Genomic DNA, 26,941 nt, shown 5'->3' on the forward strand with positions numbered 1-26,941 from the left:
GACACAGGTGGACAGTAGTCTCTCCTTTGATAATCACATCGTCACAGTGGTCAGGAAATCCTTCTATGTGGCACACCTCATCACAAAAGGTTTCTCATCCAGAAAAAGAGAGGTCATTGTTCCTCTCTACTCATTACTCATTAGACCCATTACAGAGTACAACGCCCCTTTTGGTATGTACCTCACAAGACATCTACAACAACTGGAAAGGCCACAAATATCTCACAAAGAGGATTACTGGCCTCAAACAGATGCCTTACGCAGACCGACTAAAAAAACTCCAGCTTTACTCAGTCGCATATTGCCTATTCAGAGGCAATCTCTGCCTAACATACAAAGCTATGTCAAACCCAAAGCTGTTGGACATGCTCCACTTAAAGAAATCCCAGTCCCTCTGAGCTACACGCTCTAGGGACCTAAACCTTGTCATCACAATAAACAGAACATGCTGGAGGGATAGATTCCTGTCCCAGTGACTTCCCATACTCTGGAACAGACTACCTATCTGATGTCAAACAGAGCTCCTCATTAGCACTATTCAAGAAAAATCTTGATGATTGGATGGGTAATAGGAAATTCACCCCGGGGATCACTTCTGTGGTTCTGCTTGACAGGGGCACAGGAAAATAATTTTCTTGGGTGGCGAAAGCCAGGGTACCTTTTTGGCTAGGCTTGCATAGGCCCTAGGGCCAATAGCCTAGTATCTACCTATGAACCTACGAATTAAACAAGTAACCTTTGCAACTCTATTACTAATACTAATTTGCCTTTCCTACATACACTATCCTACCAGACCTCTTTATACCAATCACACACCCCCATCCCACTCAACCATCTCATCACCCTTACAACATGCACACTCCTCAATCTACATATCCCTAACCTCTACTCCCACAACTCCTTGCTCTTCAACTACAAACTCCTATCTCACCACAAAACCACTATTCAAATATGTACCACTGCCATCTCAACACACTTCACTAACTTCAAACCCAATACCAAACAACTTAAATACCTCTTTTACCACATACACCATATTATCTCCATCCTTACCTCTGCAGACATACACCCAAACCCTGTCCCTTCTACCACTCCCATCTCTCCCTCCCCATCACCTCTACCCCACTCAACAGGAAGGCCAGTCCACTTCATCGCACTCAATACCCAAAGCATACGTAATAAAAATCCCACAACTTCATGCCTGGCTCCATCACAACAAACCCGATTTTCTTTCCATCACTGAAACCTGGCTCAAGCCACACATTAAGGACTCAGAACTTACTCCACCCAACTATAGCATTATCAGATATGACATAACTACTAAGAAAAGGGGAGGTGCAAGTCTCCTCTTCCCCTCAACCCTCCCAGTCACCCCTTACTCTAAAAACCTGTCCTCAAATTTGGAAAAGCTGAATTACTTTTAGCCCTTCTTCAAGTAAACAAACAAAAATCCATCTATATAGCCACTCTATATATCCCTCCCGGGGATAATGTCCCTCAGCTAATACCACAAATGAAACTATAATCCTCGGGGATGTTAACATTAATTGGGATAATATACAATCCCCAACCAACTCCCTCAATATAAATCTTTATAACTTTACACAACTTAACTCCCTAACCAGACCCTCTAAAGACCTAATCTCTGGTAGCACCTTAGACTGGATACTAGTTTCCCATCCACACTATTTCTCCAAGAGCAGCACCCTTCCAGATCCACTTGGAGACCATCTTCCCACTTTTGCCCTTCGCCTTCCTTCCTTCCTACAACTATCCCACTCCTACATCACCACTTGTCTCATAAAAACATTTAACCACAATGCTTTCTCTGACACACTAAAAAGAGCTAACTGGAACCCATTAAAAACTTTACCCCTGGATAACGCTGTTACATACTTCAAACACAACCTTAAGCTTGCTAGACTCCTTCGCTCCCTTAAGAACTAAATGCATAAAAAGTAAATCCGTCCCCTTGGCCAACTAGGACCCTAAATACCATGCGAAGCCGTGATAAGTCTGGAAACACCATCATAAAACTAAAACATTCATTTCCCTTAATGAATACGAAACACTTTGCAACAAAGCAAAAAAACTCGCCGAACGTAAAGCCCATTTCTCCACTCTCCAAACCGAACACAACCACCACCCCAAGAAATTCTGGGATGGCATTCTCTTCCCTTCTAAGCCCAGGTGAAAAAGAAAACCCTTGCCCTGACCTAAGTGCTTCAGACTCAGATCTAGCAACCCAATTTAACTTGTTCTTTACAGACTCATCTCTAAATTAACATCATCCTTTACCAAGAAACTACCAGCCCCCCCAACAACCACCTCAGAACCCCTTCTCTCATAACTCCAATACCCCCAACCTCCTCACTTCACCACAAACCCTATTCTCCTCTCTACTATAAAAAAAGTCTTCAAAAATTAAAACCATGCTCTTGATGAAATACCCTCCTACTTCCTAAAGATAGCTGCAGAAGCCATAGCCTACCCTATCAGCATCCTAATAAATCAATCTATTTCTGAATGCCATGTTCCCCAGATCTGAAAAAAGGCCTATATTATTCCACTCCACAAGGGCGGCAATAATAATGACATCTCCAACTTCCGTCTCATTGCTATCCTATCCCCCATCTCTAAAATTCTCGAAAAACGTTTCCACCTACAGCTCCTACCCTAGCTCATCAATAATAACCTTCTTACTTCCACTCAGCACGGATTCCGTCCTGGCCATAGTACCACCACAGCTCTCCTCTCCTTCCTTGAAACTGTAAACAAGGCCCATGACTCTGGTCTCATTGTTTCCACCCTACTCCTAGACATCTCTAAGGCTTTCAACACCATTTCTCATAACCTTCTTCTTACTAAGCTCTCTAAACTAAACTTATCCCATTCCTCTATTAACTGGTTCACCAGCTACTTATCAAATAGGCAACAAACAGTTAAGTGGAAAAAAGTTACTTCCCCTTTCCAATTCACACCCACTGGTGTACCCCCAAGGCTCAATTCTAGGACCCTTTCTATTTAACATCTTCATCAATGACTTCCAACAGGCCATCCCTAACTCTAACCTTATCCAATACGCAGGCGATTCGACAATAATCTGCTCTTCTTCCTCCACTTCTACACTAATGAAACTTACCCAAGAAGCATTCTCTGCTACAGAGCAATGGATGCTTCAGAACCATCTAGCACTAAATGCTAATAAGACTAAGCTAATGTTATTTTCCCCCTCCAAAAGCATTACCTAGATAAACACTCTTTCCTTATTACCAGCAAAAATAACACTTCTCTTGAAACTGTCTCCACTGCCAAACTTTTATGTATCCTAATTGACTACCAATTAAAGTTTGATAACCATTTGCAGGCAATTGCATCCGGCACTTATTGTGCTACTGGGTTCGTGTTCAACAAATATCAAAAAAACACATAAAAAACTAGGCATGCTTTATCGTCATTACCAAGCTCACTCTTGCTAATGCTTACCTAATCCCATCCCTACTGTCCATATGGAGCCTCTATCCTTACCAATCAGCAATCCTCCTCAAATCTAAACTCTCCTCCTATTACTGTAAGATCGCAAAATTCGTAACTGGCCACAGATCCAACACTCATCACTGTACCTCCCTACACCAATTGAATTGGCTTGAACTCCCCAATTATCTTACCTATATGCAAGTCATCCAAGCACATAAACTTACATTTAGCCCTTCTCTCTGCCCCACCCTAGCCTAGACCTTTAAAATGCATCTTCCTATCAGATGCCTACGATCCAACCAACACAATCTAATAGAACTGCATAAACCCTTCCGCCCACCTGGCAAACATCTTCTTTCTTTCTGCCTTGCACGCCACTGGAACTCCCTCCCACCTCTCATCTGTACCAATAACAGCTTCTCTATCTTTAAATCTCTTCTCCACTCTCACCTAACATCACTATGGGAATGCTCTTGCTCTCATCCTACATATCTCTATCTATAATCCCTTCCTATTCCAAACACTTCTGCTAACACCTCCTTAGCAACTGTCACTCTTAATTCCTCCTTAATTCATTTATATGGGGTCTTGTTCACTACTTTTATCAAATGGAACTAACTTGATTATTGTTAAAACTGTGATATCTTATCTATTCTGATATTTTATGTTCTAAATTCTCTTTAACCGCAGTATCGGTATCTTGCAAATTTACAGTTATTTTCTTAGTAGCTCTGTGTAACTTAGAATTATACAATTGTATTTTGTAATTATTAACTAGTTGTATCTATGGAGCTTTTCTCTCCAGGACTCCATTGAAAACGGGCTCCTCATGGCCCAATAGACCACCCTGGTAAACAAACTGCAAATAAATAAATAAATAAATAAAATGTTCTTTTATATAACTATCATCAGTCCAACATTATATAAATTGCTCAATTCTTGCCTTCCCTTAAACCTCACTCCTCCTCCAGAACATTAATCTGAATGTACTGTTCCCATAATTTCCACTTACTTCCATGTAATTTGCTCCTTCCTTTTTCTAAAGATCCCACTTCCAGATCTTTTATCTATTACAGTATTCAATATTTCATGTACAGTTGGTTTATTATTTATTTTGTTTTATTTTTTTAGATAGATAGATTAGATAGATAGATTAGTACTAAGCTAACTGCCCTTGTGAGCCATTTTAAGCCTAGCCAATTATCCCTTGTGAGACTCAAACCCTGCACCTTGTGTTTGTAAGGCAAACACCTTAACTATTAGGCCACCCTCCCTACCCTTATTTTACATTTGTTTACAGGGAAAGTCCGACTGGACACATCCTTTTTTGGCGGAAGTCTGGGGAGAAAGGCTCCACATTGAAACATACAGAAATACAATATATAAGTAGAATATATAGGGCACAGAATTTAAAATACTATCTACAGTTTGGACAAACAGTTACACATACAGAGTAAAGAATAGCACAGCTTAGCTAATACACAGTAATTCTTAACCTAATAGATAGAATCAGGAGAGTAACAATAAGTAGAGAGACACTGCATCATTAAACCTTTCTGTATAAGAAGAGAGAGAGAGAGACTGATATGACAATTACACAAATTCTGAACACAGTTTACTAAGAAAATGAACTGTCAAAGTTTGGACTTTGATTTACATTTTCTAGTAGCTGATTTTTTTGGCAGCCACCAGAATTAAACCTAACAAGGCCTTACTCTATCTAAGCAATTCAGATTTTGTGTCCCAGCTCCATACCCATTTTCTAATCCAGTATTTGTGACACAGTACTCTGTAGGGTATTTTTAAAATCTGCCAACTCCCAATTACCTCTTTCTTTCCCATCACACCACCATTTGCCATCTATCTGAGGAAAAATTCTTTGGAGTTTGTTTAGGGTATATAAATACCTATGCGAACACTTCCAAGCCAAAATCTTATACCTTTTAGATTTTGTTAAATATTTGGGAGCCATACATGTGTCTTCCCATTGGATTAGCAATTTACAAGGGAATAAACTCTTCCCAACATTTTCGAACCTTCTCTGATTCTTAATAGTTATTGTGCAACATTTTATATGTCCTACTGATTCTCTCTCTTGCCGTAACAGCAGCTTCTATTCCAGATTCACCTAAAAACTCTTTCAGAGCAGGTCTTTCACTAAGGATTTCCCTATCACTTTCTGTTCTCCTATACTCTCATATTAATCCTTAGTAGGGAAGGCAGACTCCAGCCAGCAGTCCAAATGTCTTCTTGGCCTCATTCCATTTCATTACCTTTCCCTCTCTACTTATTTGCTCCCAATACCTTGGTTCCTTTGCCAGTTTTCTGCACTAAATTTCAATCCCTTCTTGTCTATTCATTGTACCCCTACTTGCAGTCATTCCTATCAGCAAAATCTCCTTTCTCCCTTCTCGTGTTGGCTTAGTTCTTAGAAAACTTTCAGCTACTTTATGAATAGAATATTCTATATGGCTGTTACTTTCCTTAAGAATCTGCATCCAAAATCTTACTCTCTCATTACTTCTTGAATTTCTACCCTGCTTCATCAACATCCCCTTCCACTTCAAATTACAACTTTGTGTTATTTATACAAGTTTTAATTGCACAGCTGTAAAATATCCCTTCAAATCTGGTAATTCTAAACAACTGTATTCTATTAGAAGGATCAACGTATCTTACTTGACCCTTACCCTTCCCTCTTTCTCTTTCTGATAAATTCTTTCAACTCTATTATTGTCCACAACTTCTGCTCTGGGTTGATAAAAGTTTGCCTGACCTGTATATAAAACTGAAGGCATTACAAACATTTTCACTGCTTGTATCTTACTATTCATATTCATAATCAAGAGCTTCAAGTTTCTCAGTTTTTGTAATATCTTTTGTGTAGTCTATTTCCATATATCTTTAACTGCCATTACAGAAGCATTTTTAATCCATAGTCCTAAATACTTTCTTTTATTGTGTCCCCATAAATATGGGTATTGAACCAATGTGTGTGTGAGTACATCATTTATGGCTGTAGCCTTTGTTTTATCTTCATTAATTGTATATCCCCAAAACACATTAAAACTGTCTCAAAATGGTCCACAACACTGAGATGCTCTTTTTTGGATTTATCAGGTACAAAATATCATCTGCAAATAAAATCAACTTTTCTTGATTACCATACCACTTTTATCCTTGAATTTTTGAGTCCCTTATTTTGTCAGTGGGTCTACATATAAAGCAAATAAAGTGGAAAAAAATACCCCTGCCTGATTCATCTGTTCAGATACAACTTATCAGAGAAGCACACTCCAACTTTAATTCTTGCCTCTGATCCTTCTTCCATCCTCCTAATTACCCTTATTATGCAAATGCTTCCATTGCCCTATTCATAAAATCCTAGGTTACCTAGCAACAAGACCCACCAAAAAGCTCTGGATCATCACTGTTCTATTCATGTTATCAAATATCTGTCTCCTTATCAAAAAAACATGCTGATCCTTGTCTATCAATTTTGGCAACACCTTTGCCATTCTTTTAGCTAGTACAGACAAATACCTTACAATCACAGTTTAAATTGAAAGAGGTCTATATGAAGCTGGGTCTGATGAGCCTTTAAGAGTCTTTAGGTATTACAGCCACCATCACTTTCTTCAAAGGCATCGGTGCTTCTCCTCATTTTAAAATACTGCTGAACAAAACCTTCCAAATATTTATCACTTACTTCCCTCCTAAACTTCCAAACTTTCAAAGGAATACCATCAGTTCCTGGAGACTTTCTTGCAGACTGATTATAATCACTGTTTTTATCTCATTCCCTATCTTAACTGTTGTTGACTCTCTCCTACCTCAAACCTTGGCATACTTAAGTCTTCCATAAATGTTTCTATTTGTACTATATTTCTTGATTTCTACATTTCTCTGCTTTATACAAATTTTCATAAGATTTCCAAAATCTCTCTAAATACCTCTACAGAATATCAGGTTATTTTTCGTATTAAAGGCTCCGTAACTTTGCGAGAACCCTTTCTACTTTCTGTTGCCCAAGTCATTGTGCTAAAAGTTTATTTGATATTAACTTACCAAAATCTTTCTAAACTTGTGCATATTATCCATATACTCCCTTATTTTCTCTAGAGTTGCAGCGCTTCTTGTTCTGTGAGATTACCCTCATTCTGCAATACTTAACCTTTATCAGCCCTGCTAAATAATTCTCATTACTTCTTAATTATCTTTTTTTCTTTTATTTCTACATAAACTCCATTTTCATTTTATGCCACTCACTATCTATAACGACTGAAGAAATTTCTATCTTTTGTAGTAACTCTCAAATAATTTCCACTATCCATTCTTTAAATTCCTATTTAACAGCTAGGTGGGAAAGTGCCAGTGTCTCATCTTTACTTTATTACCCTGCATTTTTAATGGTGCATGATCTGAAATTGTGCATGTGTGTCAAAGCTTTCAATTAAATGCACATGTTCCTGTGGAATGAACTGTAAACTCTAAGTTAACCAGAACCCAAGCAACTGGCAAAAAAAAATTTCTAAGAAATACAGAACAATTTACATGTGTTGAACTTTGTCCCCCCCACCCCACCCCACCCCCGTGGAAACATACTTTACGTTTTTAGAGTTTTAAAAAGGAAGATAGGAATAAATTCCCTCTCTCCCCAACCTGAGAACAAGTCAAACCAAACAAACAGTATAGGGTATAGTATTAGTCAGGGCTATTTTTAATAACTTTCAAGCAACCAGAAATTACAGTTATCCGGCATCTACCAATCCCCATGGGTGCCAGTTAACAGAGTTTACTGTAATTTCTATCTGGTCTAGCCCAATTACTGTACATTGGGGAATAATATAGTTCCTACTACTGAATTCATATTTTCCATACCAAATATTTCCATAAATTTCTTCAGACATCTACTGTCTTTTGTTATATTTTCCCTTCTAGGTCTCCCAAATACATCCTCACTGTTGCTTATCAAGTTCCAGAACCCACATACAAGAAATATTCCCAGCTGAAAGATAATTATTTCTCCCAAAATTTTCTTAAGCTCCATAATAGCATTTTTTTGGGGAATATAAATACATGCCAGTGTAATCCTCTTTCCTTGTCACTAGCCTCTTGCTACCACAAATCTACCATTATTTTTTTCCTCTTCTATCACCACTGCAGTTCCTCTAGCAATTAGTATAATTACTCCCCTTTTTCCTTTCTCCCTGACATTCCGCTGAAAATCCATCCTGAAATCCTTTCTTTATCAAATTCAAATGCTCATTTCTTTCCAAATGTGTCTCCTGTGGAATTGCCATTTGCATTTTGCATTTCTTAATATAATTCAACACTCTTGCATTTTTGTCTACACCTGTAAGGCCATTTACTTTCCAATATAATATAGACAGCAGAGCCATTACAATAAGAAGTTGTAGTGCATGGAGCATAGTGATTATGCTCCAATATTCGGGAAAAGACTAACCAGTTAAGTGGCAGAGTGATGCACAACCCAACCTTAATAATTACTCACCCCCCCATTTATGTTGTTAAGGTCAGACCTACAGCTCAACAGTAAAATCTGCCTGTACTGATCAGCACTTGTCAGCAGCAGAGTAAAAGATTTGTTTCTGCCTGATGTCCATACTTTAACATGTTCCTAATTTCTGTATTAAAAAAAAAAAATTCTTTTTAGAAATTTACTAGAAAAGCAGGATGTGTTCGCCTTCATAACGTGAGGGATACGAACACAAACGCAAAAGACCAAAAATATGAAAAAAATAGTCTGGATGTTCTGTGAAACTGTAGATAGCACAGAGGCATTAAAGACAAGTGTAAATATGACTGACATTACATTGCCTTTCTGACAGTGTCTTTCAAGTGTTTTACAGCTCTGAAAGCCAAAAAAACATTTAACAGTTTTCTTCCTTGTAACTAACAGTGCATGGAACAGATAAAGCTCCATGCACTAGAAAGAATTCTGATTGTCTCACCGATCATAACCCTATATTATGTGATGTCTTCCCATTTCACTGTTGCAGTATTCTTTACACAAGGGATCTCCTGTCAAGAATAGCCCAACATCCGGCCAGTATACCAAAGCCTTTATGTCTTGCAAGCGCTGTACATCACACGTATGCTCCCTACGTAAGGTGCAGGGCATAAAGGTGACCTACAGATGCAAATACTCTGAAATTCTTTATTGTCCATTCAAATACCATTATTGAATGCTGGTCTGAACTCCCTTCTGCTGTGCTGATTAACAAGCTGCTTTCAGATAATTTCCCTGTTGGGGTTTCTCCTCTCCTTTTTTTAATTTTGTCTGATATTTGTGTTCATGTCATCCAGGAAGGGAAAAGTGTCAGTGTGGGAGGCAGATTCCTCATAAAGACCATCACAACCAGTGTGTCTTTGTGCTGTATCCATCAAGCATTTGTGCCCAAGACCCTAGGCAGCCGCTTATCTTTCTTATCCATATATCGATAGAACCAACAACCTAAGATGTTGGCTCAGAGTTCTATGGCAGAATCTTCCAGTCCCAAAGGCCAGACATCTGTCAAGAAGTTCAGAAAGATAATGCGTGATCCAATTGCTGTCAAGCCTCTCCTGAATGTCTCTAGTGAAAGTCCTAAAGACTGTCCGGTGCTTGCCTCAGATTCCTTTGCCATGACCCTGTCACAGGCCCGCATGTATCTGAACTCTTGCATGTCTGCACCGAACATTGAGGAAGAACCTCAGCTGATCATATCTGACAGACTGAGGGGGTATTCCTCAGATTTTAGTGAGGGAAAAGATATCTACTACCGTTACTGAACCTTGCCAAGGGTCTGAACCTCCAAGGGTTCTTAGGACAGATGTCCCTCCTCATGAAAAAGCAGAAAAACTGAACATCTTTTCCTTTTGCTAAAGATCCTCAGCATGAATGGCAGGATTTTACTCAGGGTCTGTTGAATGCTTTAATGGCCCTGAAGCTTCCTCAGGGGTGTCGGGCCTTGCCTCTCCCTGGTCTTCCATGCCTGTTAAGAGGCCTACGGAATTGGATTCCTCAGATAAGGACTTGGATTCTGGGGAGGAATCCCTTGTTTACTCTTCTCAAATACTTTCCTTCTAGATTATGGTTCAGAGTATGAGGATTCTTTCAGTCCAGATACCCCCTTGAAAGACATATCTGTTGGGAGATACTACTGCCCACATGATGGGAGTACTTTAAGTGGGATTGCTCCTAGGTCTCTGACCTGAGATATTACGAGCATTAGTGAATGAAGTCTCCCAAGCCATCCTCTCTCCCTCTTGTTTTGGCAGCCCTTTTGAACACTTTTACTGCTGTCTCTGTGGTTCCTGACTCAGTCTCCAGCACCCAAGAAACCCGATAGGTTCTACAAAGTGCCAGAGGACTGCAAATTTTTTGTATACATGATCCTTCAGCTGTTTCAGTTTTCTCTGATAAACCTTCTAAGCCATTGCCATTTACTAAGCTTTATCTTCAGATAAGGACAGTTGAGCCATGGAGAGGTTGGGTAAGAAAGTATATATTGCTGCCACGTTATCTTTTAGGACTATTAATTACCAGATTCACATGACAAGGTACCTTTTGGCTCTTCTTTCCAAGGTAACTAAGGTGGTGCCTCACCTTCCTGATTCTGACAGGAAGGCTTCTGCTCTTTCTTTACTTGGGGGCCAATTCCTAGGTTGCCCATCATTCTATAAAATGCAGCTATGATGCAGCTGATACCTCTTCTAGGGTTGCTGATTTTGGTTTCATGAGGCAATATTCTTGGCTACGTCTTCAGGCTTTACCTTACAATGTTAAAGCCAAGCTTTTGGATGCCCCTCTCCTATACCCAAATTTCACAGGAATTACCTTTCAAAGTCTGCCTCTGTTTGTAAGCAAACTCGCCCTCCTCCTACAGGTTAGAAGGGATCTAGGCACATTCCTTCTACTAAGTCCACTTGTACTCCATCTCAGAAGCCTTCTTTTCAGGACAAGCCTGCCTCCATTTGAAGTTTGGCCTTCCCTTCGGCCAGTTCCCTTTCTCCATATCTTCCAAACTGGCATCAGATCACCTCAGACTCTTGGGTGCTATTATTCGTCAGGGGTATTTCATGGTTTGGAAATCTCTTCCTTTTCAGGCATTCCTCAACCTCCTCTGCAACAACTTAATTTCCAGAGGTTCTGCAATTCCTTTTAGATTAGGACACCATTCAGCTCATTCCACCCATCCAGGTGGGAAAGAAGTTTTACTCCAGAATGATTCTGGTTCCTTGGAATTTGGGTACACGGACACCAATTATGGATCTTTCTCTACTCAACACCTTCTTCAAGGTACCTTCTATCCAGATGTTGCCTCTTCAGACGTCATTCCCTCTTCTTCTTCCCCAGGCCTTTTTGATTTCTCTAGACCTTAAGGATATATATTTTCACAACCCCATTCACCTGCTAGAATCAAAGAAGGAATACTGCAACAGTGCAGAGAAAGACATCTACTGTTATGGTAAGATTTTACACAACTGAACTCACTCAACAGGGATGCCAAGAATCACCTCTCCAGCAAATTTCTTGGCTCACATATTTCGAACACATAAGCGAGTTATGATTAGTGAGCTGATCATAACACTCTATCCTGTTCCCACCTAGTATATATCACAGATTTTTGTGTTCCTGTTCCATGCACACCTAATGTTTGGCAGGGTGATTTTGTATGCAGTTGTTTCTTGCCATCTCCATCTGAGCCAATGTGACATTGTTCAAGCTTTCTTTTGTTTTACTGAAAACTCTCAAACAAAAAAACTAAATACATTTTCATAACATCCCCATAAACTATTAACTTAGGAGAAACAAAACATAACTATGCACAACTTCAAAAAATGAATTTTAGATAAGAATATCTGGTCCAAAAAAAAAAGACAACTGCATCCACAGGCATTACCTAACCTAAATGAAGGCTATCCATGCTAAAGTGCAAGTTACAGCCTGTGCTCCCACTAACACTGATTGCTGTCTGTTCTTTTCTTAGACATCATCTGCCTAAGGACAAAAGCCCTTAACTGTAACCAATTCTGTTTGGTATATTAAACTTCTGTATTGAATGCTACCTGGTTGTTGGATTTTTATTCTCTTTTTACACCATTAATATTCCTTAAAGTAAAAGAATAAAAAGTTCACATAAAACAACCACTGGAAAAAAATCCCCCTCATCAGACTACATACTACACAAAATTGCTTAACTATGTAACATGCATTTTTATATCATGAAATGTTTTATACAAATACTATTAAGAAAAACATTGCTTTTTTTCTTTTTTGTGACCTCAAGATGTACACCAATCTAAAAAGCAACTGCCAGGAGTTTGAAAATGCTATTTTTACCTTGTGATGTGTACAAACGTAAACAGCAACTTTCAGGTATTTGGAAATGTTTTCTACTACTCATTCTGGACTTTATTTTATTTATTTTATTTTACATTTGTTAACCGGGAGGGGCGACTGGATACATATCCATTTTCAGCGGAGGCCCGGGGAGAAAAGCTCCAGGTACATAACAGACATATGAACATTGTTAATGCAAAAAAGGAAGATAGTCGAGTTCTAAATACAATATAAAGATACATCACATTTTGGGAAAAAAATAACAGCAGCATATAAAAAAAAACATAGGTCAGTTACAAAGGCGAGGTGCCTTGTTAAAAAGCGGTTAAGGATAGTGAGGTAAGAGAAGGGTAAATGATAGTGGTTAATCAGGTTTGGAACAGGGACATTGCCAGAGAGTATTGAGATGGGGTTTAAGCTTTTTTTAATTGTAGGAGTGAAGGTTCTGAGGTGAGCATGGTGGGTAGGGGGTTCCACATTTTACCTACAAAGTTTGAGAATAGAGAATCCCCAGCAGAATTATTGGCTTTGGTAGTTTGAGCTAAGATCTTATTGGAGGAGCGTAAAGATTGCAGGTTAATATAGGGGTGAATGATGTTTTCAGAGCTGGTGTTTTCTCTGGGTGATACAGTATCTGGTGAGCTGTTTTGAGTTGGTTGAAATGGAGTTGGCTGGAAAACTCTAACCACCCTAGTTGCTTCAAGTTAGTGCAGTGGTGCGTTCTAAAGGTGGAATTTGTAGCAAATCTAGCTATGTGATTGTAACAAGAAGCAAGTTTGTTAAGGGTTGTCTTGTTTAGGTTTGTAAAGAGGGGGGGGGGGCATAGAAAAGAGTTGATAGTAGGTGTATGCTGGCAATTGTAATTTTAGCGTGAGGAGTGAGAAAGTGTTTTACTTTATAGAGAGAGCCAAGCTTTTTATTGACGGTTTTGATGGTAAGATTGAAATGGGTGTCAAATTTAAGGGAGTTATCAATGGTAACACCTAATAGCTTTGTGTGAGCTTCTGGTGATATAGTGATTCCATTGGAGGATGTAATAGAGAAGGTGGGGGGAAGAGTCTTGTTAGTGGGTGAGAAAGTAAGTAGTTTTGTTTTGTTGGGGTTGAGAACTAGTTGACGACTTGAGAACCATTTTTCTATTAGGTTGAAGGTGTCTTGGGTTGAAGCAGGGAGGTCTGCCAGGTTGGAGGCAGTGCTGATGATAGTCGAATCATCTGCATATTGAATGCATGTGGCATGGGGGGCGATTGTGGGCAGGTCATTAACAAAGATGGTGAAGAGAAGAGGGCCAAGAATAGATCCTTGGGGAACTCCAAGTGTAACAGGTAGGCATGTGGATAATTTGTCCTGCCGTAGAACAGCCTGTTGCCTATTGGACAGGTAGGATTGCAACCATTTCAGCGTGGAATTGCTGAGTGATAGTTTTTTTAATGTATGGAGGAGGACTTGGGCCTTCCTTTTGTTGTTAGGTATTAGAAAAGAGTACTAGACACTAGCCTGATTGATAGCCTACACCCATGCTCAGTACATCAGCCTCTTACATCATCTAACCCTGTCCTAGGTCCTATGGCACCACCTTCTGTTTCAGGAGATTGGTTAACTGCATTTCTACCCAATTCCCTCCCTGCTTCCAGCCCTTTGTCTAGCTTGGCACACTTATCTAGCCTTGTTTTGCACTGACTTTACCACCTGGAACCTGGAAAGAGGAAGAATCTGAACATAAGAACCCTCTCTAACTGCTAGACCCAGGAAGAGGCTTGACAGCGAAGACCTCAGACTGATACAATACAGAATCATGCTCTGAGACCAGGGACATTCTCCCTCTCATTGTGGATATCCCACAGCAAACAGGTATAGAAGTTCTAGCCACTTGGCCTGCACCTAACATAGTTTCTGTAATTTGCAGCACAGTGAAAACTGTTATCCCAGGGACTCTCTCCTCACTGCTGTATTCTTTACACCATATGCACAGTTTGCCTACGCTCAAAGAAAATCTGAGATACTTATTTACATTAAAGGTTTTGTACAGTCTGCATTTCACCACTTGGTGGACTTTTATTCCACGGGCACAAAAATCCTGTGCAAAAAGGTTCTGAAATCTCAAACTATACTTAATTTTTTTTTCCCTACTTGTGCAGATCAAGGAGATCTGTAAAATGAGCAATGTGACTTGTTTCCACTGTAAGCTATTTCTCTGAATGTGTGTATTTTTCAAAAAAATGGGAAACACCTAGTGTGGCTCTAAGCGACTTCCCCCCTTTAAACAAAAAAGTCAGTCTTCATCAGGAAGAACAAGAGGACTGATCACATTAGTCATATATGAGACACGCTGATAAGCAGGCATTACAATCCTTTTTGCCAAACAAGAGAAGATTAGTCCTTCATAATGTATTTCAGGAAACATAAGCCCTAAAAGTGGGTACAGACCTTCATATTACATATGATACAAGCACTGATGATAAGTCAGACTGGAAAAGTTCTGTGACAAAGCTTTCATAATTTGCTTCAAGGAATATGAACCTCACAAAGGTAGACACAGATACAGCCTCTCCTATTACATGTGATACAAATCAGGCCAAAGTCTGGTGATAACGTCGCAAAAGCAAGCATTTTCAATAATCAAACTGTAAACCACTCTATAAGATGGACCTGATGAAGCGCAGGTGAAAGTGGTTTCTTAAATACAGTTCTGTAGCGGAAGCTCATGGAGCACTGTCATTTTTTGTTTGTTAAAAATAAAAATCTTTTAACTAAGAATGATGCTCCACAGGCTGCTGAGCTAGTAAACCCTGACAGGTCTTTCAGAAATATTCAAACAAGGGACTAACCACTAAGCTTTGGGATTTTCTCCTTGTTTTTCCATCTCCTAGATTTTCCTCCAATCAGCTCCCTGGACCCTCCCACTATTAACTGTAGCTGGCTTTAAATAACTGTCCTAAAGTATTAGAACACCACTACTTCTCCATCTACTTAAGTGAATAAACTACTTGAAACTTCATTAAGGTGTCTTTATCCCTCCTACAAGGGAGGGCATCAGATAGCATATCTTCTAGATCTGCTAAAGTAATTTTATCTGGATTAATCCTTTGTACTCCATTTCTTGTTAGTCCTGTCACCCACTTGGTCACAGGTGAGATACCAGACCTGACTCGAACTTTCTGGATTACCTCTGCTCCCAGAAAAAATATTCAGAAGACAGATGGTTACAGCAGCTTGACTTTTACACCTGCCTCTTCACATTCCCTGATGGATGGGATGAATTTACTTCTCTCTTGCCTAGTGTACAGTGAATAATCATTTTCTACAAACACTCTTCTGCCAAAGATTATGTTAGGATCAACTCTTTCTGCTAGTACAATTGCATGTTTACTAATAGAGGTCTTGGCTGCTTTCTCATGGCCAAGTTTGGAACCTACACTCAATGTGCCTTTTCAATTAACAAATCCTGCTGTGTGATGCAATACCAGTCCAGCTGCTTATCTGTGTTTTCATAAAACTACTACAGTCTATTCCTTCCAATTTCTCTGTTACAACAGAAGAACAAAAGTTATGTACTCACCATAACGATAGATCAATGTTCTGTTTCCATTCTTCCTCAACATGTGGGGTTTTGAATCTGACCTCGGCCATTATCCAGCTTTCGAAGCTGATGCTCACGCTCTTCCCCTTACCCATAATCTCTATACAGAGAATGAGCTACCTCAGACTGAGTTTGCTTACAAAAAGTTAGAAAGAAACAGGGATAGTAAAAAAGGATGACCAGAAGAAAGCTACCTGACTCGAAAACTAGTAAGCCAACGGGGAAGAAATTCCTAAGAAGCCAAGGTCAGGGTCAGGCAAAAGCCTCCAGATGTGAGCAAGAAAAAGGGAAGATAACAAAAAATATGGTAGTGGGACTGGGTAGTTGAGCAAGGCTGGAAACAAACAACACAGATCCATCATTATGGTAAGTACATACATTTTGTATCTGATGTCTTTTCTGTCCGTTCCTCAACATGTGGAACCACAGTCCCAAGCTACATTATCTCTTGGTGGTCTTATGGAAGGATAATCTGGAGCACAGCTGAACCAAAACAGGCTCTTGATCTAGATTGTATGTCTAATTTGTAAAGTGAGATAAATGTGTGAATTTTGGTCTAGGTAACCGCAGTGCATATGTAATCAACTGGTACAGATGTTAACTACTGACCCCATGGAATGAGATTTCAGTATCAAGGGAAGTGATAATCCTAACTCTTGATAGACCTAAAATATGCATTAAAAACATCAATGTGAGGATGATTTTGGACACTTGTTTACTCAACTTAGCACCTGAAAATGAGACAACTGGTCAGATTTTATAAAAGGTTTTGTTTGATGCAAGTAAAAATGTAATTGGTGATGAATATCTAGTAAATGTAGTGAAAAGTTTGGGAAGAACACTGGAAGATTTATGGACAGGTTATAATGGACAATTCAGAAGTGATGTTAGGGAAGGTCAGAGGGACTGGTCTTCAGAGTCGCTCTGTCCTTGTGAAAAATCAAGTAAGGAGATTTTGAAGACAAAACATGAAGTTCAGAAATTCTCCTGGCAGAAGAGAGAGTGACCAGAAATAAGGTTTTCCATGACAAGCATTTTAGATCAATTTTTGCAGCAGGTTCGAAAGGTAGGGCTGTTAAAGCTTTAACAAAATAGTAACCTCTGAGTGGAGAATGCAAAAGAAAGGTTCTTCTGAGAAAAGCTTCAGACAGTATAAGAGAAGCATGAAAATTAAAAACAGGGGATAGGGGAGCTGAAAACAGGGCCAATGTTATTTTCACATGTCCAGATGGAGAACCTTTTCCATTTGTTTCTGTGGACTTTCCTGGTGGAAGAATTCTGGTGAAAGGACAAGGAAAACCTAGTCTGCCAAACAATCACTGGAACTGGAAAAACCATGCAGTCAACTTGAAGTACTGAATATTTGGGTGAGGCGACCCCAATGGATGGAAAAGAAATTCTGGGTCTGAGCCCAGCACCCAAGGACGATGTAATACATGAGGCCAGAGGAAGGGAAATCACATCTGTCAAGGCCAAAAAAAAGGGCTATGAGGATAACTGTGGCCTTCATTGTACTTCCTTTCTGTAAAAAATTTGGGATTAGAGGGGTTGGAGGAAAGGCATAAAGAAGTCTGGGGGCCACCTGTGCATGACAGCATCCCCGGGGGACTCTTCCTTTTTGGGAAGAACTTGCTGCACTTGGTGCTGTGGGAATAGGCAAAAAGATCACAGCAAGCCTGGCCCCAGCGACAGAAAATCTGCTCTGCTATTATCGAATTGAGGGATAAGGAACGATCTGATCAACTTGTCCATAACAATACTGGATTTCCCCAGAATGTGCACTAAAATCAGAAAGCAGTCTGAAGACATTGCCCATTGCCACCACCTCATGGCCTAGCGACACAACGGATAAGATCTGGTTCCTCCCTGCTTAATGATGTACCAAACAAATTCCAAGTTTTCTGTCTGGACAGATATCACACCCAAGGGGAGGGAGTCCTGAAATGCCTGCAATGGTAGGAGAACTGCTTTAAACTCCAATACATTAATTTGTTGACTGGTCTCTGTCTGGGACCATGTGCCTTGGACTGTCTTGTCTCAGGTAACGCCCCCCACCCCAAGTGGGAAGTATCCGTGGTCACCATTGCTTGGGGAGGAAAATGAATAAACAGTTGTCCTTTTAGTACACGAGGAGAATCTAGCCACCACTGTATGAGAATTATTTAAATTGTCACCAGTGAGACTGGAATAAAACATGGACTGTATTCTGATTCAATGTTGAATCGCAAATGTCCACTAATGTACTTGCATACAGTATCTGGCTAGAAAGACTAAAGCAATAGAAGGTGCCATGGAACTCAGAAGTCAGAGAATCAACTTTGTTGGTGGCTTCTGATGAGATACAACACTTTGGTCCTGTTGGTGAAGTGATGCAACCCTTGTCTGGAAAAGCTTTGCCATTTGGAGCTTTTTGTCTACAAAAGCTCCAATAAATTCTACTGACTGCACTGATTGTGGTTTGGAATTCTTTAGGTTTACTGTGATCCCCAGTTCTGTACATTGTTGGAGCAAGGAGTCTCTGGCTTGAATGAGTAGATTTTATGGTAGGGGCTGTGATTAGCCAATTGTCCAGATATGAGAATACCCAGAATCCCTGCAGTTATAGTTGAGCTGCCACTACTGCCATGCATTTGGTAACCACCTGAGGGAGGGGGTTGTGGTGATCAAAGGTCAGAGCTCTTGACTGGAAATGCCCGGCTCCCACTTGGAAGCAAAGATACTTCCTGAATCATCTATCCATCTTTATATGGTAGTATAAATCCTGGAGATCTATTGAGCACATCCAGTTGTTCTTTCTCAATAAAGGAAGAATGTCCTGTACCGTAACCAAAATTTTGATTGTTTTACAAACTTCTTCAGGTGGCTCAGGACCAGAACAGGCCTTAAGTCCTCATTTCACTTCTCTCTGTCGCTTAAAAGAATCATGAGTAAATTCTAGATCCTCTCTGGTCTTGTGAGACCTCTTGGATGATTATTTCAGAAGCTACTGCATCCTTTTGAGAGGATGGGACACTGGGAAGACTCTTCGTTGGAGAAGAGGGAGTATGAAAAGGAATGAAATAGCCTCTGGTAATGATCCTTTGCAATCCCATTGTCCTGAGTGATTGATGCCCAGGTTGTTGGGTGCAAGGAGAAGAACCCCCTGGCTGCATCCAGGATGCGGCAGTTGGGCAACTGTTCAGGAGCACTGGAAAGACTGATCAGAGAAAGGTCCTCTGAAGCCTTGATTTTGCAGGCCACCTCTGCCTCTGGGTCAACATCCATTATAAGATTTTCCCCCTCTGCCTCATGAGGCTCTTTCTCCAGAAGTGTTAGAAGTAAATCCTTGTCATTTACAAAACCAAATGCTCTTCCCTTCTTTCTTGTTTTTGGAGAAAGTCCTTTGAGGCATGGAGAATGTGACTCTTATGGCGGATAAAGATTTGCTGTCCTTCTCACTCCTGGAGATGGTTTCTTTAAGTTTAGAACTGAAAAAGGTTTATCCATCACTGAGGGCTTTGACGAAGGATGTCTTGAAATGTTCTGCAAAGTCACACAGCCACATCAGGCATGTCTCCTGATGGTAATGCCTGTGTCGGTTGCTCTAGATGAACCCTCAGTGTTGTTGGGGAAAAGGCACAGACGCGCTGGATAAGATCTGAAGGGTTGCCAACTGTGAATCAACAGATTTCCTCTGATCTGCAGATAATTTCCTTCAGAGGAGAGAGAGAGAGACTTTGTAATCTCTTTGGCAAAGTCCCTCTGGAAAAGTGTGACATGTACCATGTAATTTATTCTCAGCGGAAAAGTAGACAAGGTGTAGATACACTTCCTAATTCTATCTAATGCCCAAGATTCCCTGTGGTGGTTGAACAGAAGAACTCTCAGAGTTCCTTCCTGGTGATAGCAGCCACTACCACAGAATCTACTGCAGGCTCCTTGCTCCAACGGGCTGTTCTTTAGCAGCAAATAAAGAACTGTTGAGTCCAAAGGGATTGGTTCAGTTGTGTGCAGTTCCTTTTATAACCCATTAAGAGATTAGGTCTATCATCTTGTCATGGGGGTAGGGGGACTACCTAAGGTGTAGATAGTTCAGAACCAAAAGCCTCAAGGAAGACAGATTCTTCTGAAGAAAGGGCTTGGGTAGACCAACCTCTTTTTTTGTCTAAGCAGTTTGAGTACTGACCCTGTGCAGTGGTCCCTGCCACACAGGAAGATGGGATAGGCCTCACTCAAATTGAACCATCTGCTGCAACTGGGTCTTGTGGGTGGGGTCCTTGAACAGGAGACCTCAGCCTGTAGTTCCTAAGGCTCATGTGCTGGATGGCACACAAGGTCCTTATACTGGGATCAGACAAGTTTAGCTATGGCCTCCAAACTAAGTCTGGATGGCATCAACACTACAAGATGCATTTGATAAGGTGGGAGCCACAGGAATAATTCCCTGGTTCATAGGTTAGTACTAGGCTAACTGCCTTTGTGAGACATTTTTAAGCCTAGCCAATTATCGCTTGTGAGACTCAAACCCTGTACCTTCTGTTTGTAAGGCAAACACATTAACCATTAGACCACCCTCCCAACCCTTTCAAACTCACATAGCTCCTACTCAAAGGTAGAAGTCCTACCACTAGACCAAAGAGGGTCTTTCACAGAGGTAAATGACTGGCACAGGCTTAAGTCCTCAGTACCACAGAATGAGCACAACACTTGTAGGAACCAAAAACTGATTTAACAATGAATTTACATGCAGCAGATCTAAACTGCAACACCTTCCCCAACTGCCTGCCCCTACAGCTGTCGGCATCAGAGAATGAGGTGGACTCTCTCCACCAGTCTCTATGAGAAGAGTTCTCAAGTTTCAGTCTCTAAGAGAGGAGCTCTCAAGTTCCAAAAACTCTTGGGTTATGAGGTAAGCCATAGACCTCTCCTTCTGAAAGTGAATAGTAAAATCAAGCTATAGAAACTTAGGGAATGCTTTATACATCATGCTCTTTCATAAGACACTTATGCCAGTGTTAAGACTGATTTGCAAGGTGTATGAATGCAGAAAACTTCACAAATGACAGCAGAAATAACACCCACGCCGAGTGACTGGCAAAAAGTACAAGGAATGGGGAGAGGTGAACTTGCTTATCTGGTGTGTGACATCATGGTGTGTATTAGAGTAGGGATGCATTTATCCTTAAGTGTGGAAACGTTCTGAAATGTTGCTGAATACTGACAGGTGGAATGTTTGAATCCAAAAAAGGGTCCATTGACGAGGGGTTCTTAATGTCAGAATCCTGCAATTTGTTACTAAGGCAACTTAACTACTCCCTTAGGTATATGGATAAGCAGTTTCTTGTACAATGTCAGCTTTGCCATTCATTTTGTATGATTCACTAACAAATCTCTTTTTCACTATACCCCAACACAATTTAGACAATGAAAATGCAAAACAGAAGAGAGATTAGTTGTTTGCGGTACCTTCATCTGATTAACAGTATACATGCTCCTTGTGTTATTCTGTTTTTTTACTTTTATTTGCGGTGAGTAACACTTGGCAGACTAGGGTGCATGTCTTGCTTTGTGGCACAGTGTTTCCATACGCTCCCATGGGATGTCATCTCTCTATGCAGCATTACCTAGCTTGACTCCTCAGCTGGGATCATTAGACCCCTTGCATCCGTCTGACAAATGAAGCTGAAGTGAAGAAGATGCAGGTGAAAGAAGCCACCACAGCTGCTTGCATTCACAGAGCTTGTTTATTAAGAGTTATGGCCCTATTCCTACATGATGGCATCACAGACAGAGCTCTGCCTGTAATGTCTTGAGCTATAACTGGAATCCCAACAGAGCCCAGCACAGCCCTGGATCCATTCATAAAACTTGATCCAGCTAACATTCAGAAACTCTAGTCTTCATCTGAGTCTCTGCAACAGTCCACCTACACCAGCATATCATCCTTAACCCACTCTCCAAAAACAGGTAAGCAGGTAAAGCCTCATCATTCTTCTCACCCCCTTTTCAGCCCTATCAAGCAACCAATCAGATAATTAAACGTGGGTTCTCAGAGTCACAGTCACAATAAGGGCTTTATCCGTTCACGCCAGAGTTCCTCAGCTAACTCCTCTCTGAAATGTCTTCTACAGAGTTTGTGATGATGTGAGATATTGTCAGCTATGCCAGGAGAAGAAGGGGCACTGGATGTGTAACATATGCCAGCATAGCTAGCTGAAGGTTTGTAAAGAATTGTGCCATTTGCATATCAAGCCAATTTGTACAGATGCTTGTAGTGAAAAAATGTATTTGTAAAGCTGCTTGTGTTAAAAATGTACCAACAGTGGGTCCTGCTGGGCAGAAAAGAAATACACCTGTATGTCAGACTGTATTGTAACTGTTGAAATAAATATATTGTAACAGAGGATAATGGAAGAGAAGAGGTTAATCTCAGTCCAGCTAAATTTGAAAAATAGTCTGAAATTAAATTACCTGGTTTAGGCCATAAAGATTGTACTTTACAGATTTGATTGTAGCCAGAGACAAAATATCTGTGAAATGCAGGACTAGGAATCCTACTGTACTGTCCTTAGGGGTGAACTAATAGCTACCCTAGAAGGGTGAAATTCTTTGAAATGGTTTTACAGCTTCCAGATGCTACAATACATCTTAGCAAAGCTGTGTGTGTGTGTGTGTGTGTGTGTGTGTGTGTGTGTGTGTGTGTATGTGCGCACGCGCGCTATGACACATATGTGCTTGATTCTGGTTCAGTTTCTAGTAAAGGGGTTAGTGTGAGAACCAGTCAGATGACCAGATGTATGTGATGTCATTCTGTAATCCAGCACTGAAATGATGCTTTAATACTAGGTGAGACAGAAGTCTCACGGCAGTCTGTTTTTGAAACCGGACAAAGAAAAAAAATATAGTGAAATTAGTTAAGTTCTGTTTTTCTGTATCTGTGTGAATCTTTTCATCAGTGTTATTTTTAATATTTCTTGTGCTGAAACTCTGGTGTTTATTGTAAACAGATAACTAGTATTTCCATGTTCTTTTATTATTAAACATATTACAACTTCCATTGTGGTTGCTCTTTTAGAGAATATTTTAACCTTTGAGAGTACTACTTATATGCATTTGATGACACTGTGGCCATTCCTGAAAGCCTTTTCTGCATTGGTCAAACGCTATCATTTGTCTTCATCTTCTTCTTTCGGCTTTTCCCGGTTAGGGGTCGCCACAGCGGATCACCTTGTCCGCTAAAGACTGGCAGTGGAGTTTTACAGTGTTGAGTTGCCAGCCCGGCACCCAACCTTCCACACAAGGCACACACACACACTCTCACACCTAGGGCCAATTTAGTGTGTCCAATCAACCTACAGCATGTCTTTGGGATGTGGGAGGAAACCAGAGCACCCGGAGGAAACCCACACGACCACAGGGAGGACATGCAGACTCCGAACAGAAGGCACCCCCAGCCAAGGATCGAACCGAAGAACCTCTTGCTGTGAGGCGGCAATGCTAACCGCTACACCACCGTGCAAACACTATCATTTGTATTAGCATTAATTTTAATCAGTATAATTGGGTACACTTATAAGGTCCTTAACAGTAGCTGGCTTTGGAATGTTGTGGTGGCAGTATCTACCTTATAGTCTGAGCAGAGGGGGCATAGTTGGTAAATCTGTGCCAACCTTTCCCAGGTGTGTGTGTGAAAATCAAATCTCAAAGTGTGTGTATCAGCTACTTGGAGCAGGGATACAGAGCACTGGTTTCAGAGAGTGGGTGGTGGAGGACCTGCCTTCGAACACTAGGCTGAGGACTTGCCTATAAAGCTGTGGTCATCGTGGAGTCTTATTTGGGGTCTGGTGAGAGAGAGGGAAACAGCCCCTGGATGGGAGTATACTCCCTATGTGTTCTTAAGGGAAACTGTGCTTGGTGCAGAGAGCTGCATCTGGAAATAGTATGTGTATCTATCTTTGTTCCAAGTGAACGTCTCTCACTTGTGTCAGTGGTGAGGATTGAGGTTCCTTGATTACTGGCCCAGAGGAGGGACGTCACATAGTTAAAGTATTCTTCAAATGTGAGGAAGTCTTGGAAGCCAGTTCTGTGAATTTGACTCCCAGAATGTTTGTTTAAAAGAAAATGAGAGAGCAACAGAAGTTCAAGTGCTTATTAAACAAGAATCACATACACACAAAAAGCTACACACACCAAACATCCTTACAGCTCAAACAATGCACACAGACAATAGGTTAGGAGAAAAGAAAGCATACTGGGTACAAGTTTTCTTTATGTACTTATAATACTTTCAACTTGATATAGCATTACCTGATCCCATGAATACTTACATAAACTGTAAACTCCTTAGGAGCACTGCTGATATTACCAGTTGGAGACAGGTTCTTTGGAATATGTTCTAGAGTGAAGGCACTGGGAAAGATCATCATAGAAAGTCGAACAACAAGGTACCCTTGTGAGCCTTTGAAAGCCCAGCAGTTTCCAGGATATACTTCAGGCTGCCAAAGAGGAAACAATTATATTTTAAATCCTAAATTACATATACCAACACAGTGGTCAAAATAACAAAAATGCATATAGATATTACATAGCACATTATTTTGTTCCTGGGAACTCTGAAAAGAAAGCAGATAAAACTCAGTTTCTGAACTTCTGATTCAGGATAGCTTTTTGGCTCCCACACTGCTGATAATCAGCTCTCTTCAAACACTCCTAGCTTCTATGTTGTGTGTGAGTGTGGCATTAATCCTAATGCTCTAATCCTTAAGGTATCAAATGTGTAAATGTTTTTAATATATTTTAATTACCATGAACCTCTACCCAGTGAGAATGGAGCTAATGAGAACCATTTTCCCACATGGAGGTAGAAGTTCATAAATAAACAGTTGCAGAACCAGTCTGGAGAGTGTTAGGTTAATCCCATCTATAAGGTACATATACAACCTATCAGATATTTTAGGGTATGGAGACTATGAAAATCACAATACTAAATGAACTGTGTGCCTTCAGCACATCTTTAGAAGGATGGTAGCATGCTGGGACTACCCACTTAGAATCTAGTCACCTCTATATATATTTTCTCTGTAAATAAAACACTGTCTAAAAGCTTAAAAAAACAGTAAACATGGATGAATTTTCCTTATCAGACTCCAAAAAGAAAAATAATTTATCTCATACAGAAATCCTCAATTCAAGAGTTGAGAACTATTTTTTTCTTTTTCTTCTACTTGAAATATCACAAATACTAGCAACTATATCCACTGCCGTGTTCTAACCACATACTGATGTCAACTCTAATGAACACATGGAATAGGTCCCTCTTTCAAAGCAGTTTTCTACAGCAGAAATACATATGCAATAGTTGAAATAAGGATGAAGTAACACAGCAGCTGAATTAGATAGTGATTGAAAGACTAGTCCAAGAAGAAAAAAAAATCAGAAGGGATAGACCCACCCCTTCTCTTAATTTTAGTTTATTTTTCTTTTCTTTGTTAACTGAGGCAGAAAACGAATCTAGATTGACCATTTACATGTTTAGCTTGGGAACAGTATAAAAATAGAAGTTATGTTCTTACCATAACGTTCCATGTTAGTTGTCTTCTTCTACTTCTTCTTGCTGGATGGGTTCGAGCCGACTCAGGCCACTCTAAAAGCTCGAGAGTTGGTTCCATATCCCACAATGCTAGGGCGAGTTACCTCAGATCTCGTTTGTAAGCTAACCCCAGCTTATAACAGTAACAGTATAACTGTAAAACAGAATCCACCTCTAACAACAGGAAGAAAAAGGGTGACCTACATCCTGAACCAAGAAATATGCATAATAGCATATGACTAAGAAAGAGGTGGTAGAAAGAGAGGTCACCCTCTAGGTCTGTCCAGGCCGGGAAGGAAAGAAGAAGGTGAGAAGAAGACAACTAACATGGAACGTTATGGTAAGAACATAACTTCTATATGTTTCATTCTTGCTGGATGGGACCGCCCCTAGCACCTTGTCCCGGTGGCCTAACGGAACAGACTCCTGAGAACAGTGGAACCAAAATTAGCTCTATGCCTAGAAGCTAAATCCAACTTATAATGAGAAATAAAAGTGTGAGGAGTAGCCCAAGTAGCGTGTCAATAGGCAGTCTGTCTTGGAAGGCTAAAGAAGTAGCCAAAGCTCTGGTGGAATGGGCTTTAGGTTTATTAGGCAATTTTGTTGTCTAATTTCATATACCAGGGAAATCAAAGATGTTAGCCATCTGGATAATGATACCTTTGAAACTGAAAGTCCCTTTCTGCTTTCCGCATAGGAGACAAACAGCTGATCAGATTTCCTGAATTGTTTCGTCCTATCCAAGTAGTACCTTAATTGACGATGAACATCCAGCCAGTGTAATTTTGTTCAGACCTATTTGAATACTCTGGGAAAAAAGACAGAAGGTCAATGCTTTGGTTCAGATTTGATGTTGAAACCACCCTCTGTCCTTAGGGAACAAAATATGAGGAGAAGCACAACTGAGTGCTTGAAGTTCTGAAACTCTTCTAGCTGATGTGATAGCCACCAGAAAGAGAGTTTTCCA

The 26,941-nt window shown here is 40.3% G+C and overlaps 1 protein-coding gene across 6 annotated transcripts in view; it reads right to left on the reverse strand.

Annotated features, from left to right (window-relative positions):
• SUN1 (Sad1 and UNC84 domain containing 1) overlaps window positions 1-26,941 on the reverse strand; it is a 2,891,160-nt gene that overhangs the window by 190,139 nt on the left and 2,674,080 nt on the right. For all 6 annotated transcript variants that reach the window (XM_044089680.1, XM_044089681.1, XM_044089682.1 and 3 more), the window contains one exon: window positions 24,713-24,880. In XM_044089680.1, the coding sequence (XP_043945615.1) occupies window positions 24,713-24,880 (168 nt within the window). The remainder of the gene's footprint in view (window positions 1-24,712; window positions 24,881-26,941) is intronic.

The sequence above is a fragment of the Protopterus annectens genome, chromosome 12.part0 (assembly GCF_019279795.1).
Source record: "Protopterus annectens isolate FY-2018-M chromosome 12.part0, PAN1.0, whole genome shotgun sequence".
Taxonomy (NCBI): domain Eukaryota; kingdom Metazoa; phylum Chordata; order Ceratodontiformes; family Protopteridae; genus Protopterus; species Protopterus annectens.